The following is a 27,902-nucleotide window of genomic DNA, read 5'->3' as shown; positions in this document are numbered from 1 at the left end:
ACGCTTCCGTGCCTTTCTGTATTCACTGGATACTGAAAGGCCACACTTCACAACGACGGAATCAGTTTCATAAACACGATTTGTGTGGAAAGTGCTGAATTTTGGATATTTTTTCGAGTTTTTCAAATATTTCTAGACATTAGTGAAAAAACGGAGCTCTCTTTGCTGATTATAGTTTCAGTGTGATAACACTTTCCTTTGACGATCAGGCGCGTATCGACAAGTATTGTGTTAATTATTGTATAGATATTTTTACCTGAAATTACACCTGGTGTTTGTGTGACTATAAACTTTAAATATGAAGGAATATGAGGATACCAGGGACGGGAAGCTGGAGATAGACTCTGGGTCGATCTGGACACGACACATGAATGATGATATCATCTACAAGTCTGACGGGGTGAGTATAAATTAGTAAAGGTTTAATACCATCAAACCAGAAGTACAATGTTATCTATCTAACAGAGGAGTTGATGAAACGACCTCCGTCATATTGGTGCCCATGTAGGTACTGGAGAATTGTACAAAAGATCCACAAAAAAATAACACCTTTCAATACAGATATAGAATTAGATAACGAAGCGACAAAAACTGAATAAAACTACACCAGTTAGATGTTTCGTCCGTCAATGGTACTAAAGGAACAGATTTTGAAACAAAATCAGTCTAAGCCCGTATGTTCCAGAAGTATTGCGAGGACTTCCTGGAAGCGAATACATATAACTCTGGAATACGAACCACATGACATGTAAGTCAGGGGTCCCGTCTGATACAGGTATTACGTTATGTATCCAATGTATCCTTAGTTGTCACGTGACAGGTATCATACTGGCATCCTTTTTTATTTATTTTGTCCAAGAGGAAGGCTTAGAATTACACAACAATATACTATCACTGCCATTTCATCCTTTCAGATATACATGTAAAAAATCCTAGATTTGATAACTCCGAGCCCTCAACTGATATAGATATACATGTAAAAAATCCTAGATTTGATAACTCCGAGCCCCCGACTGATATAGATATACATGTAAAAAATACTAGATTTGATAACTCCGAGCCCCCGACTGATACAGATATACATGTAAAAAGTTCTTGGATTTGATAACTTCGAGCCCCCAACTGATATAGATATACATGTAAAAAATCCTAGATTTGATAACTCCGAGCCCCCGACTGATATAGATATACATGTAAAAAGTCCCAGATTTGATAACTCCGAGCCCCCAACTGATATAGATATACATGTAAAAAATCCTAGATTTGATAACTCCGAGCCCCCAACTGATATAGATATACATGTAAAAAATCCTAGATTTGATAACTCCGAGCTCCCGACTGATATAGATATACATGTAAAAAGTTCTTAGATTTGATAACTTTGAGCCCCCGACCTGATGTAGATATACATGTAAAAAGTTCTTAGATTTGATAACTTTGAGCCCCCGACTGATATAGATATACATGTAAAAAGTCCCAGATTTGATAACTCCGAGCCCTCAACTGATATAGATATACATGTAAAAAATCCTAGATTTGATAACTCCGAGCCCCCAACTGATATAGATATACATGTAAAAAGTTCTTAGATTTGATAACTTTGAGCCCCCGACTGATATAGATATACATGTAAAAAGTCCCAGATTTGATAACTCCGAGCCCTCAACTGATATAGATATACATGTAAAAAATCCTAGATTTGATAACTCCGAGCTCCCGACTGATATAGATATACATGTAAAAAGTTCTTAGATTTGATAACTTTGAGCCCCCGACCTGATGTAGATATACATGTAAAAAGTCCTAGATTTGATAACTTCGAGCCCCCGACTGATATAGATATACATGTAAAAAGTTCTTAGATTTGATAACTTTGAGCCCCCGACTGTTATAGATATACATGTAAAAAATCCTAGATTTGATAACTCCGAGCCCCCGACTGATATAGATATACATGTAAAAAATCCTAGATTTGATAACTCCGAGCCCCCGACTGATACAGATATACATGTAAAAAGTTCTTGGATTTGATAACTTCGAGCCCCCAACTGATATAGATATACATGTAAAAAATCCTAGATTTGATAACTCCGAGCCCCCGACTGATATAGATATACATGTAAAAAGTCCCAGATTTGATAACTCCGAGCCCCCAACTGATATAGATATACATGTAAAAAATCCTAGATTTGATAACTCCGAGCCCCCAACTGATATAGATATACATGTAAAAAATCCTAGATTTGATAACTCCGAGCTCCCGACTGATATAGATATACATGTAAAAAGTTCTTAGATTTGATAACTTTGAGCCCCCGACCTGATGTAGATATACATGTAAAAAGTTCTTAGATTTGATAACTTTGAGCCCCCGACTGATATAGATATACATGTAAAAAGTCCCAGATTTGATAACTCCGAGCCCTCAACTGATATAGATATACATGTAAAAAATCCTAGATTTGATAACTCCGAGCCCCCAACTGATATAGATATACATGTAAAAAGTTCTTAGATTTGATAACTTTGAGCCCCCGACTGATATAGATATACATGTAAAAAGTCCCAGATTTGATAACTCCGAGCCCTCAACTGATATAGATATACATGTAAAAAATCCTAGATTTGATAACTCCGAGCTCCCGACTGATATAGATATACATGTAAAAAGTTCTTAGATTTGATAACTTTGAGCCCCCGACCTGATGTAGATATACATGTAAAAAGTCCTAGATTTGATAACTTCGAGCCCCCGACTGATATAGATATACATGTAAAAAGTTCTTAGATTTGATAACTTTGAGCCCCCGACTGATATAGATATACATGTAAAAAGTCCCAGATTTGATAACTCCGAGCCCTCAACTGATATAGATATACATGTAAAAAGTCCCAGATTTGATAACTCCGAACCCCCGACTGATATAGATATACATGTAAAAAGTCCCAGATTTGATAACTTTGAGCCCCCGACTGATATAGATATACATGTAAAAAGTCCCAGATTTGATAACTCCGAGCCCTCAACTGATATAGATATACATGTAAAAAGTCCCAGATTTGATAACTCCGAGCCCCCGACTGATATAGATATACATGTAAAAAGTCCCAGATTTGATAACTTTGAGCCCCCGACTGATATAGATATACATGTAAAAAGTTCCAGATTTGATAACTCCGAGCCCCCGACTGATATAGATATACATGTAAAAAGTCCCAGATTTGATAACTTTGAGCCCCCGACTGATATAGATATACATGTAAAAAAATCCTAGATTTGATAACTTCGAGCTACTGACTGATATAGATATACATGTAAAAAGTCCCAGATGTCATATTTCGAGACCCGACAGACAGACACTTATGTAAAAAGTCACAAGTGTAACAACTTCGAGGCCCGACTGATACAGACATGCAAGATGTCCTGTATATAAAATACACATGTAAAAATGTCCGAATGTGGTAACCTCGCGCGCCAAACTGATACATATATGTATAATACAGAAAAAATCTCACTTGGTCAGTCTTGACCACTCTGACCTCAAAAAGTAGGCCAAGGCTAATAAAGAAAACTTAAAAGCACTCCGTCTCAGGCAACAGTTGTCTTGCAAGACCATGTGCACTTTAGACTAGCTACAATAGGCTTAATGCGAGAATTATCCCATTGCGAGTCCTAGGATGTGTTCTTTTAATAATATTTCAAGTGACACGATTTATTTTGATTCAATTCATATACATTCATATTAGCAAAACAAATTGACGTTTTCTTTCCCCCCCTCCCCCCCCCCCCCTTCCAGGTCTCTTTTAACCGTTCTGTATTTGCAAAGACGCTGCTTTTAAGGATCCAATTTTCGACGTTAATATATGCAACTGAATCTAAACGATTACTATGACTGTGTTATATTTCACTAAAAGTGACTTTCGGACTGATTCTTGTCCTAACCGTTAAGTGAAATTCAATTTACTAATAAAAACCTCTGTCCTAAACATTTCTATATTATTCCAATACCTTTCACCTTATTCATGACTGATATTTATGTTTGTTTATAACAGTAAGGAGATATCTTTAATATGATATACCTGTTATCAAATTTCTTTTGTCTGTAAAATCATGAAATTAAAATATTCAGAAAATACATAGAAAATCTTCAAGGAAATGCCATGCGTGTAAATTCACGATCGAATCAAAATACAAAAAAAAAAAACCCACAAAATAGCACTTTCTCTTGTAGTGCAGAATATTAACAACCGATTATTTCATAATAATCATTTCTATTAGTTTTCTGATGTCAGAGGCGGACGTTTTCGGTCTGAGGATGTCTGAATACCCGTTTCTCCGTATAAAGGAGTACACACCTACTTACAGCTAGGCGAATCTGTCGCATATCAAATGTGACGACATATGTGACGCAATGATTACCTACGGCCAACATTTGATTACACCTGTAACTAGTCAAATAACTTCCATACCTGTCACATAGAAACTTTCTTATACAAACAATTACCTCCCCTTTTCGCGTTCACCTGATACAAGCTTCGCCAGTGGATACGAGACTTAAGTCATTAGCAGATGTTAAATGAAGACAGACCCAGACTGTTTGTGTTGACTAGATGTTATCTGTTATGACGAAAGGGATAATTCTGTATGTCTACCCGATATTATCTTAAGTGTTGGAAGGGTGAAGTAAGACAGACCACGCAGTACATACAATTTCTACATTATACAACGAATGGCGCACAGTCTTGACCATGAAATCATGCAATAGTTTTCTACCTAATACCATGAATGACCATGGAATTATACAATCATTTTCTACCTAATACCGTGAATGACCATGGAATCATACAATCCTTTTCTACCTAATACCGTAAATGACTATGGAATCATAGAATCGGTTTCTACCTAATACCGTGAATGTCCATGAAATCATACAATCATTTTCTACCTTATACCGTAAATGACTATGGAATCATAGAATCGGTTTCTACCTAATACCGTGAATGACCTTTCAGCCATACACTTCCTCTTTTTTTAACAATGGTCAGTATTACAATTATACAATCACATGCGTTTTATCTAATATAGTGAATGATCATGCAGTGATACAGTCACTTTTTACCTAACAGACATCAATTGTCTGCTATCTTATCACGAATAACGTTTTCCTCCTAAAAATATAAGATGATAAACGTTACCTGTGCTACCTAGACAGGTAACGACAGTGTTCCCACGGTATGACATGTACAGATGTACGACATCTGCCGCTGATCATAACGTGTCATGCTTCGACATAAGGAATAACGGCAAGTGATTTAGCTGACCAAGCCATGGAGACACTAATGTTGATAAAACACCAGGGACATCAGCATTTGGTGATCACGGATTTCTTCTGCGAAAATCCAGAATATTCTTGTGTTGGTCATGTCAGATAACAGACAATGGAATAGAATATTTGTCAATGAAAGATAGAAGTAACAGGCAGATTTCATGAACAACAGTGAATATCGAAATCGGGAAAATGTGTTTTATATCAGATATATTAATAGGTTTCCGTGATGAATGGTTATTTTTTATGTATGTATCAAAATCCCCCTCCCTACAAACCCACCCCCACAAGCTCACCCACACACACCCACACCCACAGCCTCACACAAAATGCAAATCCTTTCGTTTGGGTTAGAATGGATCTTTTTACTTTTTAACGTTTTGTTGCAAGATTATGTTAAGTTCCTATCCTAACATTTAACGTTTTTATGTTTAGTACATTTGTACTGTATTTAGAACATTTGTACTTTATTTAGTACATATATATAGGTAATTATAACGTTTATGTGTGATCTCTGTTAAACCATCATGTAACCTATAAGTGATAATCCAAAACTAAATGATATTTTTCAGTCTCAGCGACGATTTGAGGATGAGCTTGGCGAGTTTACACTGACACCTGTTATCCTTAAGGAAAGAATATATGACCACAATAGTCTACAGGATCCGGACCTTTACGACGGGTTCTCTGGGTATGGACTGTCCACAAGTAGCTCCCGATCATTCCTAGGACGGCCTCGGAAAGACAGAAGAACTCAGGGTCGTATCGGACTAATTATGGTACTACTGCTGGGAGCCTTGTTAATATCATTCGGAGTAGGACTCCTTGTACACTACTGGCTTATGATGCAAGGTACATATCAACACTTAATTCCAGCCTATTAATTCTATTACTACATGTTACGAGGTCGAATAGCAAAAATGGAACATTGCTACATTGATATTATTTACTGGGGCGAATTGATAAATATTTAGCTTTATTAGTTTATAAAGTTAGCTTTATCCGCATATTAAGTTAGCTTTATCAGTATGTAAAGTTAGCTTTATCCGTATATTAAGTTAGCTTTATCAGTATGTAAAGTTAGCTTTATCCGTATATTAAGTTAGCTTTATCAGTATGTAAAGTTAGCTTTATCCGTATATTAAGTTAGCTTTATCAGTATGTAAAGTTAGCTTTATCCGTATATTAAGTTAGCTTTATCCGTATATTAAGTTAGCTTTATCAGTATGTAAAGTTAGCTTTATCCGTATATTAAGTTAGCTTTATCCGTATATTAAGTTAGCTTTATCAGTATGTAAAGTTAGCTTTATCCGTATATTAAGTTAGCTTTATCAGTATGTAAAGTTAGCTTTATCCGTATATTAAGTTAGCTTTATCCGTATATTAAGTTAGCTTTATCAGTATGTAAAGTTAGCTTTATCCGTATATTAAGTTAGCTTTATCCGTATATTAAGTTAGCTTTATCAGTATGTAAAGTTAGCTTTATCCGTATATAAAATACTAGTTACCACTAAAATGAAAATAAAACGGATGCATGTGCCGGTTGATTGTACATATATATAACTCCCTGATCGGATATAAAACTCAATAATATAAAATTTACTCTATCAAACAGACAAAATCTGAATCCAGAGATAATTTGGTTTGTAAGAAGTTAACCCTACTTAGTATATAATTCAGATGTAACACCACAGTTGATAGAACCTGTATGATGGCCTGGTCTAGATTAAGGTCAGAAACAGGTAAAATAGGTTATCTTTGTCCATCAGTGTCGAAAAAGATAAAAATATTACAAAGGCTGAAACGTGTCCTTTCTTACATACAGTCTACATCCTATACATGTAATGAGACACTTTCCACCATCACACTATACTGTAAAATACAATACACTCGTTCATTAATATACACTTCATTTAATTCACAGATATGTACATATATATAACGCTGATATAAGAACAATCACATCTGAATAGGATTCGTAAACAAGTTTTATAATTTATATATATCCGTCTTTTTTGCAAGGAACACAAACAAATGTTACACGATAACTCGTTTAAAAGAAAAAAAATATGTTGATGATTACCAGAATAAATGAAATGTCGGTGATATATTGAAAGACAAAGTTATTTGTAGATAGGTTTTAAATAAAATACTAATTGGTATGTTATTCTATGTTACAGACGAGAGTCCGATTCATGGTAAGTGAACACTTTGTACCACCGAATATTACATTATTATTTTTTTTTATTTCGAAATTGAGAATCGAAAAGAATTCTATATCAGACATTGTCAAACAAACAAGGAGATGCGGGAGACCATCAGAAAGGCAAAAATAGCTTTATTTATTGACATCCAGTTTCAAAGTTATCAGTCGATGCCTTCGATAAAATTGATAACACGAATATTCTTTCCAGTTGATGCCTACGCCGCCAAACTGTCAGTTCCTGTCCTAAACCAAACTTACACACGGAAGTTCCAGAACGCTGCCTCTCCAGAGTTCCAGGCAATTGCTCTACCTTTTTGCAAAGAGGTATGATACCATCTTAGTGACAAGAATATATTGTCAGTGAACTGGTAGTCAGAATATGCTAACCTGAACAACCTTTATATACGTACTTAGTATTTATACAGACACCCGTAAACGATCACACTGACCTATGACAGCCTGGGGATGACGATAGTGTGTAACCTGTGCAGATATTCAATGTCAACATAAATTCATCCTCGATACTCCAGGGGTTACGCCCACTTTTATTCCCTGCACCTCTGGAACATTTCATGGCAAAATGAAGATCCCTTGTGGACGACATTAGTTTGGTCCGTTGATGGACATTAAACAAATCTCGAGGTAGGATAACGGTATTCTGTACTGGCTTTGAAGTTGGATATCGCGCCTTTGTAATATTCATAGGAGCGTATCAGTTTTTGATTGGCCAGGTTTTGTTTTCTTGGACCAATCGAATTTCTTCGCTTGTGCCTACAATTTTTCCATGATACGTTCCAAGGGTTCAGAGCGCTCTAGTGACCCTGAAGTATTTAGAGCATGCGTAAACTTAATACGAATGTACAGAAGAATGACATTTTCACTGTAGTTAGCATCAGAAACGATAGAGCTTAATGGTGAAAAGCACCAGACAACTGGTTCGTCTCCAAAGTGATAGGAAGGGAGAACCTAGGAGGCGGCCATGGTACAACAGAAATAGTCGAGAAAAAAATCAAAACTAAGATAGGGCGGTGAACTAATTCCACATTGCAATCATTTTCGTAATTTCCAATATTGTCTTATTTCAAAAGCATATAAAAGAAACATCAAATCTGTTTTAGCTCGACAAATACTTTGAGAACAGTGGCTTGGCGCTCGACTACCATGGATGCAAAGTGAAGTCTATACGGTAAGGAAAACACGTATTGACTGCATGATCAACGATAGTTCATACCTTATAGAAAGCAGTGTCACACGGAGGAACATCAATAGGGTTAGAATGATAAGGCATATCTAACGAAAAAATCGTCTTAACGGGGAATCGTTATAAGTTTAATCATGGGATATTGCATTGATATAATAAACAATACCCAAAATGTATAGTATAAAAAGTGTACAGAAGTTCGGGACAAGATACTTTGTTTCCTGTCTAGCATGATATTGTAGTGTGATAAAGAATAGAAAATATTGTAGTGATGACAAAATGGATTGAAAAACTATGTATTGTTTGTATCTTTTTGACAGTCTGTGATATATCTTTTTCTATATTTAGACCAGAAGATAATCCGAAAACGTGTCCATGTTCCAGCGCGGTGAGGTAAGATACCTTAACTCCGATCAAAAATAACACTAACCTATTACATAGATAGGGTTCGGGTAACGACTTCCCATAAACTATAGTGATTGTTATCATTAATAACGAATGGTAGGCATTTCTAAGAACGATTTTGACAATCATACAAAGCTTTAACTTTGTCATATGTTTATACAAATATATATGTATTTTTATCCTTAACCTACGAGGTCGAAAAGTATAGGTCTCTCAAATTATACATGATGTTCTGTTGCAGTGTGAGCGATTCAGCATTGACCCTTGACATTGACCTTTCGCTGACTGACCCCACCCATCGGACTCGCATTCTAGATATTCTAAGGTCCAAAGCCTCCAAGGTGGACCTTTCTGGACTGCGGTTAGCTTTCATCAATAACTTCCTAGTGGAAATATCAAAGTTTGGTAAGTAATTAAAACGTTTAGGGATGTCTCTAAAGTTTATAAAAAGTTAATCACATATTTGGCATTATATGCCATTAAGAAGTTCAAATCTCGTGTGAGAACCTGTTGAATTATATGTTGTTGTTTTTTTCGAAGTAGACCAAGACATGCTCGTGTTCAAAATTGGTACACATATCAGAAATACATCTTACTCTCAATAGATTCAGGAATAGTTTGTAAAGTAATAGAAAAAACATATCATTACAGATATATAAAGGTAAATGTTTTGTATGATATTCTACAAGTTTTATTGAGTGTTCGCGAAATGTTGCACAAAACACTATACAGTGGTGAAAGATGCAGGGATAAACCACAGGAAACCATGTATCTGTAGTAACTTAAGCCTGATATATACCATCAGACATATATCGATGTGGCGATATGAAGAACAATAACTGAAATTATTCTATTTTTTATCAGATGGTGACGAGTGTTTGTCCGATCCCTGTTATAACGGTGGTTCATGTATAGATGGTATCCAGTCCTTCAGTTGTGTCTGTACGGACGGTTGGACAGGACCGACCTGTCTTATAGGTACATTACATTTTACATTATAGACATTTCGTTTAGTTACATTGTTATTATATGGTAGATGTGGTCAATGGAACAGTAAACGCTTACTCTTATGGATCACCTGGTCTTATTATACATTTTCAGGAGTCTCCGTGTAAATCTTTCTTTTGTTTATATTTTTCCCTAAATCTATTGAATTTGAGTTTGAATTATGTTGACATGTGTTATGGACATGTTTGCATATGTCTAAAATCAGTTTCAACATCAAACGTGTAATTTCTTAATAACGTGAAATAACTTATCTCTATGACGTCATAAGCTATTAAATACGTGTGTCATTATCAGATACAAATTAACATTAAAAATGGCGTCAACACTTCAAAGTATCATAATATGTTATTATTTCCAATGTTTCACACAGACAAGAATGAATGTTACGATAACCCATGCTGGAATGGAGGGATATGTAACAATACAGATGGTTCTTTCCTGTGTAACTGTCAGTCAGGGTGGACTGGAGACGACTGTAAAACAGGTACTACAACTGGGAGATAGACATTTATGATATTGAAATAATTGAGCATATAATAAGAGTTCCACGCGCACTGTAAATTAAAGAATATATTGCTTTTCTTTTGGATAATTAACAAATTGGGAGATTTTAAAGCTTTAGCATGACTTTGTTCAATATAAAAGACCTGTACTTTTTCTTCTTAATTTACATCGACATATTGACACGTGATCAGCTGGTACACTCTACCGAACTTCAGATAACAACAAATACCGTGTAATTCAAGTGTTCAAACGGTAACAACATATAAACACTTGGATGTCGATATCTGATTTATCAGGAAATAAGTATTAATAGGCATGTACTCATTCCTATTCTAGTTTTATCAACAGCATTCGATAAGATATTCAGTTTTAATAAAAACGTTAAATAGATGATAATTGGAAATTTAACTTAATTATATCGTGCAGAATGTTTTCAAAGTATGTGATTATTTTTGGGTCCGCTCTCTGTTATGTGATTTATTATCGGTGTACAGATGTGGATGAATGTGACATCCTAAGTCCCTGTGTTCATGGTACCTGTATCAACAAGCAGGGAGCGTTCCAGTGTGTGTGTCCCTCAACATGGACAGGTGCCCTGTGTGACACTGGTAAGTAACATATTATATCCGATACTATATCAAAACTGACCTATCTAATTTACTGTCTATTGTATTCTATCACAGCCATTACTTTACACCTATTTCTGTTCTATGTGACTTAGTCAACAGCTACTCTTTTAAACTGACCTTAAGAAATTCATTTTTATATCAAATATGTAGCTATCTTGTTTTTCTTACGGCAGATGCAAATGAATGCGAATTAAGTCCCTGTCAGAACGGAGGGACCTGTACTGATTACGATGGTGGCTTTGCATGCACGTGTCCGATAGGATGGGCGGGGAGTACTTGTACTGAAGGTATACGGCAGTTGTTATGGTATTTCAGTGAATTAATAACTTCACAAAAAAATCAATTAATGAGATAGATCAACAAATCAATTTTTGTGTGTCCTCTTTTCAGATGTTGATGAATGTTATTTTACTCCCTGTCAACATGATGGAACTTGTCACAATATCGCTGGGTCGTACGCGTGCCGCTGTAGCCCGGGATGGTACGGGTTTAACTGTGAGAACAGTAAGTATGCACATCGGTATTTGTCTTTCTAATTTCTAACTTAGTGTACAACATGTTCATATGTTTAATAGTTTAACCAATTTACATGTTTAGATATTGAACTGATGTTTACTGCGCACGTCTCTATAAATAGATTACTATTTTAACCATTCTGTACCGGTGATATGGCATCCCTATAATAGTAATTCTATTCTACTTATGCTTGCCATTGCAATGATTAACTGTTAATGGCGGTATTGCATTAATATAATGTCAACCAAGGAGACTTCAGAATGTTCATAGCTGCTGACATGTATCTCGATCTTTGCGAACACCACAGCCAGCAAAGACAACTTTTAACTACACTGTATTATAAGCGGAATGATTTCAATTCCTCTGTGGTGAATTTTCCCTTTCTTGATAATACCAACGGGGCTTTCCAGACCTACGGAGATTCTATTAGCAGTTCGATATTTAAGGGTATTTTGCCTTAACTACTTTTTCGCTCTTCGATTTTAATTCAGATGATTTGGTGCTTGTTATAAAGTTTGGCGAGTTCATTGTTGTCAACTCTTTTCACTTGTAGCGTCAGACTGCTAACATTTAAGCGTTGAACTTCTAACTTGTAAACATGAGGTTGCTAACTTGTAAAGATAAGATTGCTTACTTGTAAACGTAAGACTGCAAACTTGTAAACGTAAGACTGCTAACTTGTAAAGATAAGATTGCTAACTTGTAAAGATAAGATTGCTAACTTGTAAAGATAAGATTGCTAACTTGTAAAGATAAGATTGCTAACTTGTAAAGATAAGATTGTTAACTTGTAAACGTAAGATTGCTGACTTGTAAACGTAAGATTGCTGACTTGTAAACGTAAGATTGCTGACGTGTAAGCGATAGACTGCTTACGTGTGATCTAAACCACGTGAATATCACTTCTGTGATGTTGTATTACATCGCCTGAATATCGCTTCATTATTAATCAACAGATCATGTCATGAATCAATACATGCATTGATGATATATATAGATTTCTGATTTAACAGTCGTTTTTTTTTCTATGAGTTAAACTCTCTACTTTCATTACTTATACATGTATTCATATTTTAACTATGAAACCAAACGCCAACCCGAAGTCTGGTCCTAACCCTACTCAAAAATAGATTTTATAACATGTATATCGCTTTAATTTTACGTGTTTTACTGAAATATCATTTTCATTGCATTTGAGAGTAGGTATGTAATCTATTTAGATCCTTTTTCAGTAGTCGAAGTAAATAAGACTACACACAAAATTGATTATTTAGACTCTAGTCAAGGGGAGGCAACTCTTGTTTTTGGACAAATAAATATTAGTTGATTTGGGAAATATTCCACAAGTGTATTTTACATCCATCTTACTAATGGAGTCGATATCTATTCGGTATATTTGTCATGTCCATTACAATGGGTTCCAGAATTATAAAAGTTTATATGAATTTCATATATGTGATTTCGCAAACGAGGTAACAAAATTATTTAAAAGGTGCGCTTAAATAAAAATTGGTTTCTTAAATCGCTAAATTTAGAAAGGAATTTAGGATCACATGATCGATTATTCAGGCACATATTGTAGAAAATGGAAACGCCCACGTCAAACCTTAGCTTAATATTTATAATTGCAATTGTTACGTCACCATGACATCCGTGGATATATAACATCAATTCATCATTTAAACCCGAAGTTACAAAAGGTTACATAACACATTTGTAATCCGCAAATTAATATTACCTGGGAATACTCGATAAATGATAAGATAATTATGTTGTTATGATATGTTGTACCTACAGAAAGTATAAGATGGGTATCTCACATGTAAACATAGAATTATTGTTATAAATGATAAAGATAAAATGTAAATCAATCTAAACTGTTTTACTTAAATTTGTTCTGAAATATGCCTTTCACTTGTGTTTCATCTTCCTACAGATTGGAACGAATGTGCACTGTACCCTTGTGTTAACAATGGGACGTGCGTTGATACCGTGGGGTCGTTCCAGTGTCGATGTGAGAGCGGCTGGGGAGGGCAGACATGTTCAGACAGTATGTGTTGCCGTAAAGGTCTATTATATGACAGTCTAATTAGATGGTTAAAGTGGTCTTGAAATATATCAGTTAGTCTTAATATATAGCAGTAAGTCTTCATATATAGCAGAGTCTTCATATATGGCAGTAAGTCTTTATATATGGCCGTAAGTCCTGATATGTGGTAGTAAGCCATTTGCATATGGCGGTAAACCTTCATAAATGACAGTAGACCTTGATATATATAAGTAAACTTTATATATGGAAGTAGACTTGAAATATGGCAGTAAGTCTATATATGGCCGTAAGCATTTTACGTATGGCAGAAAACCTCGATATATAGCATCAAGTCTTGATATATGGCAAAATGCCTTGATATATGCCAGTTAACCTTGATATATAGCAGCAAGTCTTACAGAGGTTTCATTGAAATAAACTTTATAAATGGCAATATGTCTTGCTGAAATGTAATATAGCCCAGATAAAGGACAGTAAGTATTTGTTTAAAAAAATTCTGGTGAAGAAAGTCATTCTGAAGTATCAAAATTATTGCGAAATGGAGAGTTGATTGTCACGATGTGACGAGTTATTCGAGGTATGCAGCATTAAGTCAGATTTGTCACATCTGTAGATATAATCGACACCAGCTTTAATGAAGTAAGGAAATGTCGAGATATTCAGAAGTCTCTTTGAAGTGTCGAAATGATCGAATGTATCAATCAGAGTGATTGAAGTGTTAAAACGCTAGAGATATTTTACAGTTAATCATTAAACTTGACAGGTTTGACAAACACTATGTTATGATACATCGGCATGAATGGGACATGTTAATTTAATTACACTGACCCACTGATCCATTTCTTTCAGAGTAAAATGTTTTGGATTTTTATAAATAGTAATTTATGCCGAGTATAGAGGCAGGTCCCTTAAGGGCAATACTGAAAATGACAACCAAAGGATAATTTAACTTTTAAGTACTTAAACATTCATGAAAAGTTTTGTCCAGATTCTCCTGAGTATACATGATTTAATGGTAAAAAATAACATTCCCCCACATCAATAGAATTCTATTGCAAGTTTGTTTTTCGTCTTATTCCGAACTCATCACTAAATTCCTGAAGCAAAATGTTTTATTTTTTCCTTACTAATTTTTTTCAGATATTGACGAGTGTCAAAGAAGTCCGTGCATGAACGGAGCGACATGTGTAGACACCCCGGGAGCTTATACTTGCCAGTGTCCGCCTGATTACACTGGACCTGACTGTGGCAATGGTACATCAGCTATCACAACAATAACGATCTTAAACACTCATACATTCATTGTGTACCTGCTTAATAACAAAGTACAATAGAGCCAAATTTATCAAAATACATCATATAGCTGCTTCGTCCTTCTAAGCCTCATAAATAATGCTAGGGGCAAAAATTGTTGAACAGAGAACAATGCACGAAATAAACGTGAAAACCGGATAGGGAGATAAATTTACTCCAAAATTCGTCAACTTCAAAATTAGAACAGTTGTCAGTTATTTGGATGGTCATTAACTGATTACTGTATATTGTCAGTCGGTGAACAGATTCCTGAATTACATGGTTTATTGAACTTACTACTGTAGTATATGGGTCTGTTAATAAATATAACTCGGATTGTTTTTGCTTATATCAATGTAGATTTATAACAAAAATCTGTCTAGACCGCTGTTTAACATTATCTATTTATTTTCAGATTTTGTTGTGTCCTTTCAATACACCTCTTTGATTCTAAATAGAACGTTCAGTGACACGCTGAGGGACACACAGTCACTAGACTTCCAAAAACTGGCCAAACCCTTCATTTTCCAAGTAAGTGATCTCAAGTACAACATTCCAAGCTATGCGAGGACATCTCCCGAACCCGATATTTAGAACAGTTCCACGTCTTTGTACTTCTACACGTTTTACCTGGAGACAGAACCTAGTGTTTTACAAAGCCGTATCATATGTGACAAGTACTTCTGTTTCTGTAAGAGTTATGAGACACCATTTCTGTTAAAGATTATTCAGCAGGACGTGTTCTATATTTGATAGTTGACCTCTTGATTCCGGTTTATTTTTGTGGCTTTTTTTTTTACCTTCTTTGGGATCTGACATTACTTACTTGGATAGACCTGGTCTTGTTCTCCTCGTACTGTTAGGAATATTCATGTAAATCGTCCTCTCGTTCACATTTTACTAAAGTGTGAATTTGTGTTTGGATTATGATGCTGTTTACATGTTGGTATTTACTTGATTTTGTTTGCCAAATCATATTTATTTCTTCACTCTTTTGTTTTTCTTTTTGAAGGCAACAGTGTCTATTTTAGAAAATCCCAGACTATTTCCAAGCTTCAAAGAAATAAGTGTGACGTCATTCAGGTATGTAACAAAGTACTTAACGTCTATGCAATTAAGAATAATACGCTCATATTACGAAAACATTTTGACTTAGATTTTTAATGATTTCCGTGTATATCTTTACTTTACTTATGTTTTGATCCGGTTTCATCGATATTCAGTTTGAATTAAGATTTTTTTCGCATGTTGGTTATTTTTTTATTTGTTTTTCATGTAATATCAAACACAGTAACAGATCCTATTGGATGAATGATTATTTCACCGTCTTCATCCCACAAGAGTGATTGTTTTTTATTCAGGAAATAATGTAAAAAAAAAAGACAGGAAAACAAGTATTATGGTATTGACCGTATAATTATTATATATCATGATTATTATACATTGTATGTTTCAGGAACAGTCCCTATTCCATTGACTGGGATATACATTTCTATGGAAATGTGTCCAACACAGTTCGACAGGAGGCGCTGAATTACATCATGACAGGAAGTTCACCTATTGTATTTAAAAACACCATATCTACGCGAATTGGTGATCTTTTAGTGTTTCTAGATAATTATACCGCTACCGAAGTGAGTCTGGAACTGCGAGTGCTGAATCTGACAACGGACATCTCCGACAAAGACTCCATTGAGTTTAAGTGGTACGCACAAGCAGTTTGTGAAGATGTAAGTATTTCATGTAAATCACCGGCTGTAGGTTGTCGAATTTATATTTTCACATTTGTTAAGGTCTATTTCGAACATGTTTCCAATAGCTAATGATATATTCTTGAAAATAACGACACACATTCATGGATTTTGTACCATGGCAACGTGATCAAGTTTGTTTGGCTAGGATGTGAATTCGATATGAACATGCAATAATTACGCCATAGTTTTAAATTGTATTCATATTTTAGATCGGGAATATAATGAGAAAGAATGTTACTGCCTATCCGGAATTCAGGAAATGTGAACTGATCCAAATTTTGTAAGTATCCCATGACCAACATTGGTGAAATCAATTATGTAATCAAAATGTTGTTGTTGCGATAATGCTTTACATCTTACCCGCTTCACGATTAATTCTTTGATTGACCATTTTTACAGAAAAGACCCTGTCAAGTTAGACATAAGGCTGACATTTGAAGGGGACTTTCCGGTTAAGGAGCTGCAAAGAGATGTTAAAGAGTACATAATTAAGTCAACTCCATTACTGGAATACCACTATTCAATTGTATATACTCTCGGGACCCTTCTGATACATTACCAGGATGTGACGTCACGAGTTAATATGGAGTTCCAAGTTATGAATCTGACTTGGACCTCTGATCTTTTGGATATGGCCTCGCCAACATTTAAACAGCATGCTGATTTGTTTGGTGCCGACGTAAGTGGTGATGTCTACCTCCATGTTGGAATCTTAGTGCTCAACAGGATGTCAGATAGACTGTACAGCGTCTTTATATATAATGATAACAAAAGGGATATATACAGACAAGTAGAAACAGTCGCTTTGTATGATACAACAATTTATGCATCACTAAGGTGTCATAGAAGATCAAAACAAATACACGATGCCGGTTAATTTATTATTTCAATTTCCATTACCATATTCTTCATTCTAAATTGTGATATTGACTTAAAAACCTTTGAACAATCTTCTGTCTGAAATATTGATGACGCTTATCATGCATTCAAATATCAGTCTGTTTGATGCACATGTACAAACAAACATTTAACTGATATCAAAGGGAAAATGTGTCTTTATGTTAACACTGCAGTATTGAATTATAAACAATCATATATTTGTATGTTACAATAGCAGATTTATATTACGAAATGCACGGTAATTGTGATAAGTATAGTGATGAGTAGATTCCCTTTTTTGAACTTGCAGATGACGACATTACTGGGATTTAGTTCACAATCTTACCCGTTCAGACAAGTCGAGAGTCTTTCTTTCCGGTAAGTCTCTGTATATTGTTCTGTGATAATATGCTTGTATAGCGGTAGAGTCAGTTGTACAAGTGGAGACTAACATCGTTCAATATCATCTCCCTTTAACATTATTATTTATTATCTCCCTTTAACACAATTATTTATTATCTCCCTTCAACAGCATTATTCATAATTGTAGAAATCGTTTCAGCTGTATTGTCTTATCTTACTTAATACTCTATCAACTAACTTTATCTTGGTATCATATTTTTCAGCAATAATCCCGTCACGATCACCAGTGTACTCACTTTCAAAGGCAACCATTCCGAGGAAGCTTTGGTGGCAAACACTTCTGACGTCATATTTCAAAATACTCCTCAATACTCCTATAACGGGAAAATAGTTAATTTGATAGGGGACCTACTCGTGTACTTTTCAAAATGGGACAATATTCTTCATGGTATGTATGACACAGTTCCTATCAAAATTACATCAAGGCATGAGAGCAATATGCGCCTTAAACAAGAAAAATATTATCTATTTGGTAAATATATGTTATGTGCTCTAAATAGCATGGACTGGGCGCGTTTTTCTTTTGGCGCAGTATTTCAGCTTGCTATGTTAATCCCAAAATCGCAATAATCTTAAAGCCACGTCGGTATATTTTTATAAGGACGCATGCGACCTTATTTATGTGAGTTTTGTTCCAAGTACAGTACAACTGGACATCTTCGCGGAAATGATGATTTCCCTAATTCGGTGGGCATTGACTTGACCAATCCTTGAAATGATATTATAGTGTAAATATAATCCAGGATATTTGCTACAACTGAGGTTATATCAGTGTCGTGACTAAATATAGTCCTTGATATTTACTACAACTGCGGTTATATCAGTGTCGTGACTAAATATAGTCTTTGATATTTACAACAACTTAGGTTATATCAGTGTCGTGACTAAATATAGTCCTTGATATTTACAACAACTTAGGTTATATCAGTGTCGTACCTAGGCAGCTGCTACACCGTCTATATTTCACATGATACCTATATTTTTGCATGTTACAGGGCACTTGCTGTTAAGTTATTATGTATTACATTGTTATGTCGGGATCTTAATGACAGTTTTCCTGCTTAATTGCTAAATATGGCAAAACATATATCCAAATGTTCTTTTGAGCAGAAAACCGCATTTTGATATAACGGTCGGTACTCTTATTTTAAGAAAAACTATTCCTAATTTGTGTTTTTGGTAAAGACTGATAATTTTGAAATATATACATTTATTTGAAGACAATGAATGACACCAATTACTATGTATCATTAAAAATTAAAAAAAAAACCCATTATCTTTTATTAAAAGATGCCTGGTTAGCAAACATGACGCTGTCTATCCACGATTTCCTGTACGAGCCCGATTTAGCTGATCCATCATCTCAGAGGTTTGAGGATTTCCAGAGTGTGTTTTGTAATGACGTATGTATTCTTAAGTTGTCTTAAATTGCCTTCGTTCACATTTCCAATACCGTTATCTTACCAAAACATTTTTAAAACATTTATATTCCAATCCGATTGTTCATTATAAGGTCGTGTAATAATTGTACAGTCCGTTTCAACAGCTTTTCATAGCGTTAGATTCCTTTCTCTACCTTATTTTTGCAAAATAAATATTAGTATCTCATTAAAATTTGCTTACAGATTGACGCTTTCATGTCCACCAGTGTATATTCTGACCGATACTATAGATGCTTCGTCGCCTTTATTTCGTAAGTTTCTCAATATAGATTGCCGCGTCGTGGTACAAATGCAAGTAACATATCCATTGGGATGATTTACTATATATGTTTTGCATTCAGATATTGCTTTTTACTAGATTATTTGACTTTAGACACAAATAAATAGCATATTTTATTGCAAGTTTTTAATTAGCAACATATCTATACATCTTTCCCAGCTAAAAGAAACACATGTTGGTCTAAATGCGTATTCAAGGCGAATGTTTCTCAGTCAAATTCGCTATTCCTTTAGTTTGAAATAAGATCCTGTGAATTGTCGGTTAGAGAACACCCGTACGATGACCAGTATGTCACATTCGTATGTAGTATAGCATAACAAACATGATGTTATAGTATCATAGTGTATATATCGGATATCTACACTAGCTTGAATTCTTTCTGGACAGTACAAAAATCAGAGAGTCTAGCTGTAGTTATGATTGACCTTTACAATGTAGGATGACCACTGAGATTAGGATACTAGTGTCTGTATTTACATATCTGTTATATTAAAAATCCAAATATTACAAATTCATATCATAATTGTGACGGAATTATGTTAAGGTCCGTATGAATTTATAAATACGCTTTGTGCATTTCCAGTTTCAACATCAGGCATATTTCCACTTTAGATATCATGAGATGAACAAGGTAATGGAAACAAATTTAAGTGATTTAACGCATAATGCACAGGAAAATAAAAAAAATTGCACTTTTGCCGTATAGAACATATTTATTTACCAGGAATACGGACCCGGCGACATTGACTTTCAAAATGGTGTTCAACGGAACAGATGGAATTCCCGACCAATCCCTGAGGTCAACACTTAATACCAGTGCTCAGCACATCACGGTAGCTGGCCAGGACACAATGTATATAGGGAACAACATCTTCTCCTTCGGAGATGTACAGAGAATCGCGGTCAACATGTCCGATTATCTCACCACCACAGTCCCAACGACAACAGTAATGTCTGGTACGTGATGAAGATCATGCTGACTGTAATTGTAAATCTGAGTAATTAACTTGTCTTGAGTTTTGCTTTAGTCGCATTGTCATTAGATTGTGATGTTGCATTAACATATTAAATAATCGATTATTTAAAGACATAGAATTAGCATGTTTGATTCCTGATAGAGAAAACTTACATTTTTTTCTTACTTTTTTTCAGTAAATATACAATTGAACGTGACATTCACAGTATTGAACCTAAACTACTCTAGCGACCTTGCTGACCGTACATCAGCTGCTTTTGCAAGCATAGAGACGCCATTCTGTCACTTCGTAAGTTGTTTTTATTTGCATATTTTGACCCATCAACCTCATTGGCAATTGCGTAATACAGATATTCGCTTTGATTTGTGTCTTCTATAGTGCACTGAACAGTTGAATGTCATTGTAAATATTTTTGAATTAAACATGATTCTCTTTTTTTAATTTCTATTAAATAACTAGTCATTAAACTTTTGATTTATGGGAAAGTTGCAAGTCAGGAATCAATTAACCTATCTCATGAGAATAAAATATTTCATTTGGGTTGGATAAGAGTTGCTAAGCTTGTGTTGTCTATGAAGTAAAGTACGCTTGTCCTTCTTGGACACTTGGTCCTATTTTTGCACTTATTAGTGGCTTCCGTGTAAATTTTGTTATTGATGCTTCCCCCATTTTAATTGAATTGGAGTTTGGATTAAGATTGTGTTAATATATAGGTATTCTTTTTGTTATTCCTTAAAAAGTTCATGTTTGACAACTATACTCTTAATGATCAAACTATGTCTGTTACAGTTTGACAAGTTATGTGAAAACAGGTACCCTGATCAGAGGTATGACGGATGCAAAATAAACTACTTCACGTAAGTGTCTCATTCTCGAAAGAAAATTATTCAGTCACTAAAGGTCGTTATTTTCTGAGAGGTTCTATCGTTCTCTATTTTTTGGAGATAGACTGAAGTCGTAGATAAAGATATAGGTAAAATCGAAGTAACTGAGAAAACAAAAGCCTGTTACACGATTTTCCTGGAAATATCACTGTTCTTGCTTTAGAATTTTGGTAAAACCGTTAAAATTTGGACCGCCGAATAAAACCTTCACAATAACCCATATTTCCTATAGGTCGTATTGTAAACAAAAAATATAACCTTCGTTTGTTGTTAATTGTTGGTATAAAGTTGTTAAACTTTATATACAGCTTTTAAGGTGTACGTACGCAGCGTGTTGCTGTTAAAGTTCTGCGGGTAATTAAGTCTTGGGTTGCATAAACATCATATTCATACTAAACCATGTACTTGTGTTAAAGTATCAGCTGTCTGATACAATTTAATTATTCACTTTTGTGTATTTTTCACAATCTTTCATATTTTGTTTCTAGAACCAACCCAGACAGGGTTAACTTTGATCTGTCGTTTAATGGGGTACCCGACCCAGTGATACGAGACAACACCTTCATGGCACTGGTCGAAAACGCACCACGACGCGATGTCAACAATCAGATTGCAATCATGTTGGGACCTTTGGCTATATTTGAGCAGACGCTAATCACGGGCGGCTGATAAAGTCTGGACTTCGAGGTAAACTCTATTTTTTTCTATGGTGTGTAATCTTGTATTGCTATTTATAGATATTCGTTGACGTTAAGGAATAATATTATAATCAAATCGCGGAAAAAATACATTGTAGCGATGATATATTGACTCGATATGTAACTCGTGCTGTGATTTGCTGTTTTCCATTTCTGTAAAAATAAATATTCTTAATATTTCAGAGGTTTGCTGTCAAAACTTGCAAAACGTATCTTCATCCTGAGACGTTTTAACGGTTTGGTGGAATTTATGTCGCTCACAATGGACACAAAGGTGTAGAGAAAGGGCTAGTTTCATAATACGTGAGACTTGTTCTCAGAGTGGTTTTCGGAGTGACGTGTTTCATACATTTTTGAATGATGCTAGATGCATTATCACGATAAACGCGCGTGACGTCACACATGTTTATGAAATGTACATCAGGTACTGCCTAGTGAATGAAGTGGATGCAAACATAACCGTGTCTAGGTGATAGTCAAGACATCAATACACACATCCATCATGCTACCCTACTCATCCTTTCAAGCGCTTAGTGTAGATTTATACCAATAATGACCTACAAACTCACACGAGTCAATACAGATATTTGATGTATGGAGAAATTTTCCATGAATGAAGTGATCATTTAACATATCTGTAAACTCTTGAGACGTCGGTGTCACGAAGAAGTAGCAATGTCATAGCATATCTAATGTATGTCTTTATTTATATGCTGTAATATTTATCATTTTAATTTTCATCTATATTTATAAGCTGTAATATTTATCATTTTAATTTTTATCTATATTTATATGATGTAATATTTATCATTTTAATTTTTATCTATATTTATATGATGTAATATTTATCATTTTAATTTTCATCCATATTTCATGATTTCATCATCCATGTGGCAGTTTTATTTTTTACAAGACAATAATATGTTAATTGATTGCGACTATCTTTATGATATAAAACATATATTTGTATTAAAGTACGATATTCTCGTGATGTACTATAGAATCGATTTCATGTTTGACACAGCTTCTATAGATCTTGTATATTCTATTTAATGGTAAACCTAGGTTAATCTATTTCTTATATCCTGTAATTAGAACTAGCTTTATCTCGAAATAATTTATGTAACGTGCTTTAACATTACGTGAGAATGATCAGGAGTAGACACAAATAGTACCACTATCATACTCGGTGAACATCTCCTATATGTGGGGAACATTGATGTGATTATATATATATTGATAATATATTAAGTGCTAGTACATAATGTTCTGGAGTTACAATGTAAGTGCTACTATTTGGATGTAATACTTGTAATATATTTTACCTAATGATAATAGATGGCTCAAGGGTAAAACGTGTATCTCGCAGTCATTTTTTAAGGAGAAAGTGATTGATATTTGGCTTGATATTAAATTTCGGAGTCATGAATGAGGATTTAGTTTCTGTTTACAGCACTAGTTTATATGGGCTTGTTCTCCAGCAGCCTTATGTTTATAGGGTATCTGTACATATTGCAGTATATCTGAATATCTCAAATAACAGTAGCGTAGTTCTAATATAATGAAGAAAGAAACAAATCGCTAAATGAAAAGAATATACTGTAAAAATGGTCAGTAATGCCACAATTTGATGGGGTTTTTTTTAAATATTTTTTTATATTGCTGTTTGATCCTTTCTTTTTTTTGTATCGTAAGTTTGCAATTTTAATTGATCTTGTTTTACAATGTCATGTCGAAGAGAGTAGTTCTTTGTATAATAAGAAATATGATATATGGAATCAGTCAGTTTCAGGCGTTCACAAATACAAACAAATAACTAACATTCTGTTTACTTTTATGTTTGAATTTTATCAAATGACTTGATGAGTGATATGAGTGACATATCAAGTTATTAAACATACTTAGTAAGATCCATATTATGCTGATAGTTAAGGTCAGATTCTCTGTTCAATGTCAGGTGAGATTTCCCGATATCATTTACAGGGAAAAAGAATGAAAGTCGGATAAGGCTACATCAAAGATCAGTTTTGATTTTATCTGGTTAACATACATCCGTTACCCAACGTATCACGTCTGATTAGAAATATCAAGGCTTATTGCAATTACCACAATTTTCTTCACATATGTCGACTTCTTCAGGGAAAAAATTGTTTCGAAAGATAGAAATTGGTAGAAACTAAGCGGACATTTTATAATAGCCAGCATGACTCTTTGAAACGTCCTCTTCACTCATTAAAATTCGACGTTTTCAATCATCAAATAGTAAAATGCGCCCGATTAATTACTTTTATTCATAATAAACCTTTGATGTGATCATGGTTGGTTTTATTTCAAAAGTGTTGTCTTCTTCTGTTTTCTTTGATAAATAATAAAATTATTTGCAGAGACACTGATCAAATTCAGAATCAGCGGGGACATTTGGTGTTACACAGAATGAAATGAAAAGCAAAACACAGAGGAAAGGAAGTTAGTTAGTATGCTATTTTGATTAGAGCTTTGGGAAAACCTTGCGATTTGGTAACAATTCTTCCTAAAGCATTGAAAAATTAATATTTCACTTGCTACAACAAATTTCGAATACAAATGTTTTATGCGAACTGTTTCAGAACAAATTCAGTTCATAATCTTATAGTAGTACAGTTCAGAAAATAACAACATAATCATAATACGAACATAAATGGAATATAATTATAGCCAAAAGAAAGATTTACAAGGAAACTCCAGGAAAAGAACAAAAAGATTAGATGTTCCGGGACAATAACTGTCTTCTGCTTCATCGGTGACAGTCAAGTAAGTAATGTTTGGTTCTAAAATTAGAATAAGGTACACAACAACTGATTTAACAGGCACAGTAACAAGTAACAAAATCACCATGACGACGGTAAAATTTCCCTATAGTTTTCATCAGCCTGCATCTTTTGAAACACTGTGTTACGAGTTTGTCCGTCAATTGTAGATTTCCTGCACGAAAATCGTGATGACTGAAACAAAAGGCTATTGTCAAAGTCACCTCATTTGTTGCGTAATTTATCCAGTATGAAGGTGTAATAATATATCATACTTCCGTATTTCTATTCAAAAGACAATAAGAAACAACAGTATCAAATCTTTATTTGATATTATTCTTAAATGTTCACAAAATCAGTGTTCCATTCGGGCATGTGGACTTGTTTGTTTAATAGTCGCCATGGTGATATTATTTAAATAACAAACGCCACTTCATGCAGAAAATAAGGCCGTACACATCGTATACTCCATAGTGTACATTCAGACTGTAGATATTAGTGTACTGTCAGTACATACAGGTACATTTAGACCGTACATATTAGTGTACTGTCAGTACATACTGGTACATTTAGACCGTACATATTAGTGTACTGTCAGTACATACTGGTACATTAAGACTGTAGATATTAGTGTACTGTCAGTACATACAGGTACATTTAGACCGTACATATTAGTGTACTGTCAGTACATACAAGTACATTCAGATTGTACATATTAGTGTACTGTCAGTACATACAGGTACATTTAGACCGTATATATTAGTGTACTGTCAGTACATACTGGTACATTAAGACTAGATATTAGTGTACTGTCAGTACATACAGGTACATTTAGACCGTACATATTAGTGTACTGTCAGTACATACAAGTACATTCAGATTGTACATATTAGTGTACTGTCAGTACATACAAGTACATTTAGACCGTATATATTGGTTTGCTTTCTGTGAAGATACATAGATAACATTGTACTCTATATACGGTGTAAGAAGTGCTGGTTTTATCATAAGGCTGTAATTATAGTGTTGATGGATGCCATTGGACAAGACATGTCATATTGTGGAGAAATGATGGAAGACAATAGTTAATTAAGTATATTATAATTAAAAGTACATCAATCGTAAAATGTACGAGACAACACTTGTCTGACTTAATGAAGCTTGTTTGTAAATCATGTAGCAAAACTGATTGAGTATGGTACCTTTTCTTTAATTGAAGTTGGCGGATATCTTTCATTAAATCTACAAAAAAAACCATCAGTATAACAAATTTTATTCATACGTTTGGAAGTTATTGGTATGACGTTTGTCCGTATGGCTTTGTACAAAAATAACATGCCATGTCATGTAACGCGATTTGTAAAAATGTAGTTTTACTTTGTTATAACAGTTGACGTTAATAGAATTAAACAACTTGTAAACTGGCACTATTTGTATACATGAGTATATATAAGTTGTAAGCTGAGAGAATATATATAGTTACATAAGTGTCAAGTTATGTAGGTAATTTTATTTTATTTCTTGATACATTCATCGCATATATAACTAAATATGGAAAATAAAATATCCTATATATACATTCATAGATATAATCTGTAGTAAAGATAGTACAGGGAATCTACAAGATATGATAAAACACAATTCTACAACTTGCACACACACACACATGTGTATATATGTGTATACATGGAAACTAACTAAATATCGTCTATATTACATGGTCAATATTTTTGGCAAAAAATTGTAAACACGTATTTTTTCCACGTCAAACTTGACGTCATCTAGACTATTCCTCTATGGTGACCATTGTGACGTCAACATGTAATCTGAGAATGCGTGACGTCATTCCTTTATCGAATTATGATGTCACAATAAGCTATATACATGAGGTAATATACAAACATATTACATATCAACTGAATACACAGACAATACTTTCAGGTACACACATTAACGAAAATATTACTTTAGCGCTGTTTGTGCTGAAAAGTATAGCAATGGTTATTAATTATAAATGATGCACGAAATCATCTTTACGTTATATCCAAAAAACTTGAATCTGCGCTAAATTTGTATTACGATTTATTGGTTACATTTACAGCATAGGGGAAGGCAACTTATGTACTGACAAGATAGCCAGTAAAACGTGTCACTATTAATACTGTTATTTATTTCTTACTTATAGTTTGTAATTTAGTAAGTAGATTGTTTATAACTAGTTTCACATGGGTATAATTTTATGATGGAATACTGTCTGAAGGTCTATATCAATTTATAGACACTATGCAAGCAGACAATTCGCTAGTTTAAGTAGATCATGCTTAAGACATGAAAGTTACTTGTCATGTTAAACTCTATCCAGTCTCTGATTTGGCAAATCGTCGAGAAAAAATCCACAATATTTGCGAAAAATACAAACAACATCTACACATACATTAGAAAGATAAGCGCATCATTTTGAACGTGTTAAGATATATGTCTGTCTGTCTCTCTCTCTGGTAGCATGATTATCGTCGCTGTTTTAATTGGCTGGTTTAGTTGAGTAAGGTTAAGGGTTTATAAGTGTCATCTTCAGACAGTTTCCCGTGGCAAAATGATCATGTGACATACGGTATTAATTACCCGTGTAGTTTTAACTGA

General features: G+C 34.3%; 1 protein-coding gene across 1 annotated transcript; it reads left to right on the top strand.

The window, feature by feature from the left end:
* The first annotated feature begins 298 nt into the window (after window positions 1–298).
* LOC132549433 (uncharacterized) lies at window positions 299–22,447 on the top strand. Its single transcript, XM_060213373.1, has 27 exons — window positions 299–400; window positions 5,900–6,179; window positions 7,282–7,305; window positions 7,742–7,857; window positions 8,652–8,719; window positions 9,083–9,127; window positions 9,381–9,544; window positions 10,004–10,117; window positions 10,518–10,631; window positions 11,146–11,259; window positions 11,454–11,567; window positions 11,671–11,784; window positions 13,733–13,846; window positions 14,987–15,100; window positions 15,555–15,670; window positions 16,152–16,222; window positions 16,596–16,869; window positions 17,103–17,173; window positions 17,293–17,572; window positions 18,083–18,150; window positions 18,399–18,583; window positions 19,486–19,598; window positions 19,821–19,888; window positions 20,642–20,874; window positions 21,070–21,182; window positions 21,684–21,751; window positions 22,267–22,447. Exons 1-27 carry the CDS (start codon window positions 299–301, stop codon window positions 22,445–22,447), a joined length of 3,438 nt encoding a protein of 1,145 aa, XP_060069356.1.
* Window positions 22,448–27,902: the final 5,455 nt, after the last annotated feature.

The sequence above is a fragment of the Ylistrum balloti genome, unplaced genomic scaffold (assembly GCF_031769215.1).
Source record: "Ylistrum balloti isolate Yb309-2 unplaced genomic scaffold, AGI_CSIRO_Ybal_v1 Utg369618, whole genome shotgun sequence".
Taxonomy (NCBI): Eukaryota; Metazoa; Mollusca; class Bivalvia; order Pectinida; family Pectinidae; genus Ylistrum; species Ylistrum balloti.
This window is presented reverse-complemented; position numbering and strand designations above follow the sequence as displayed.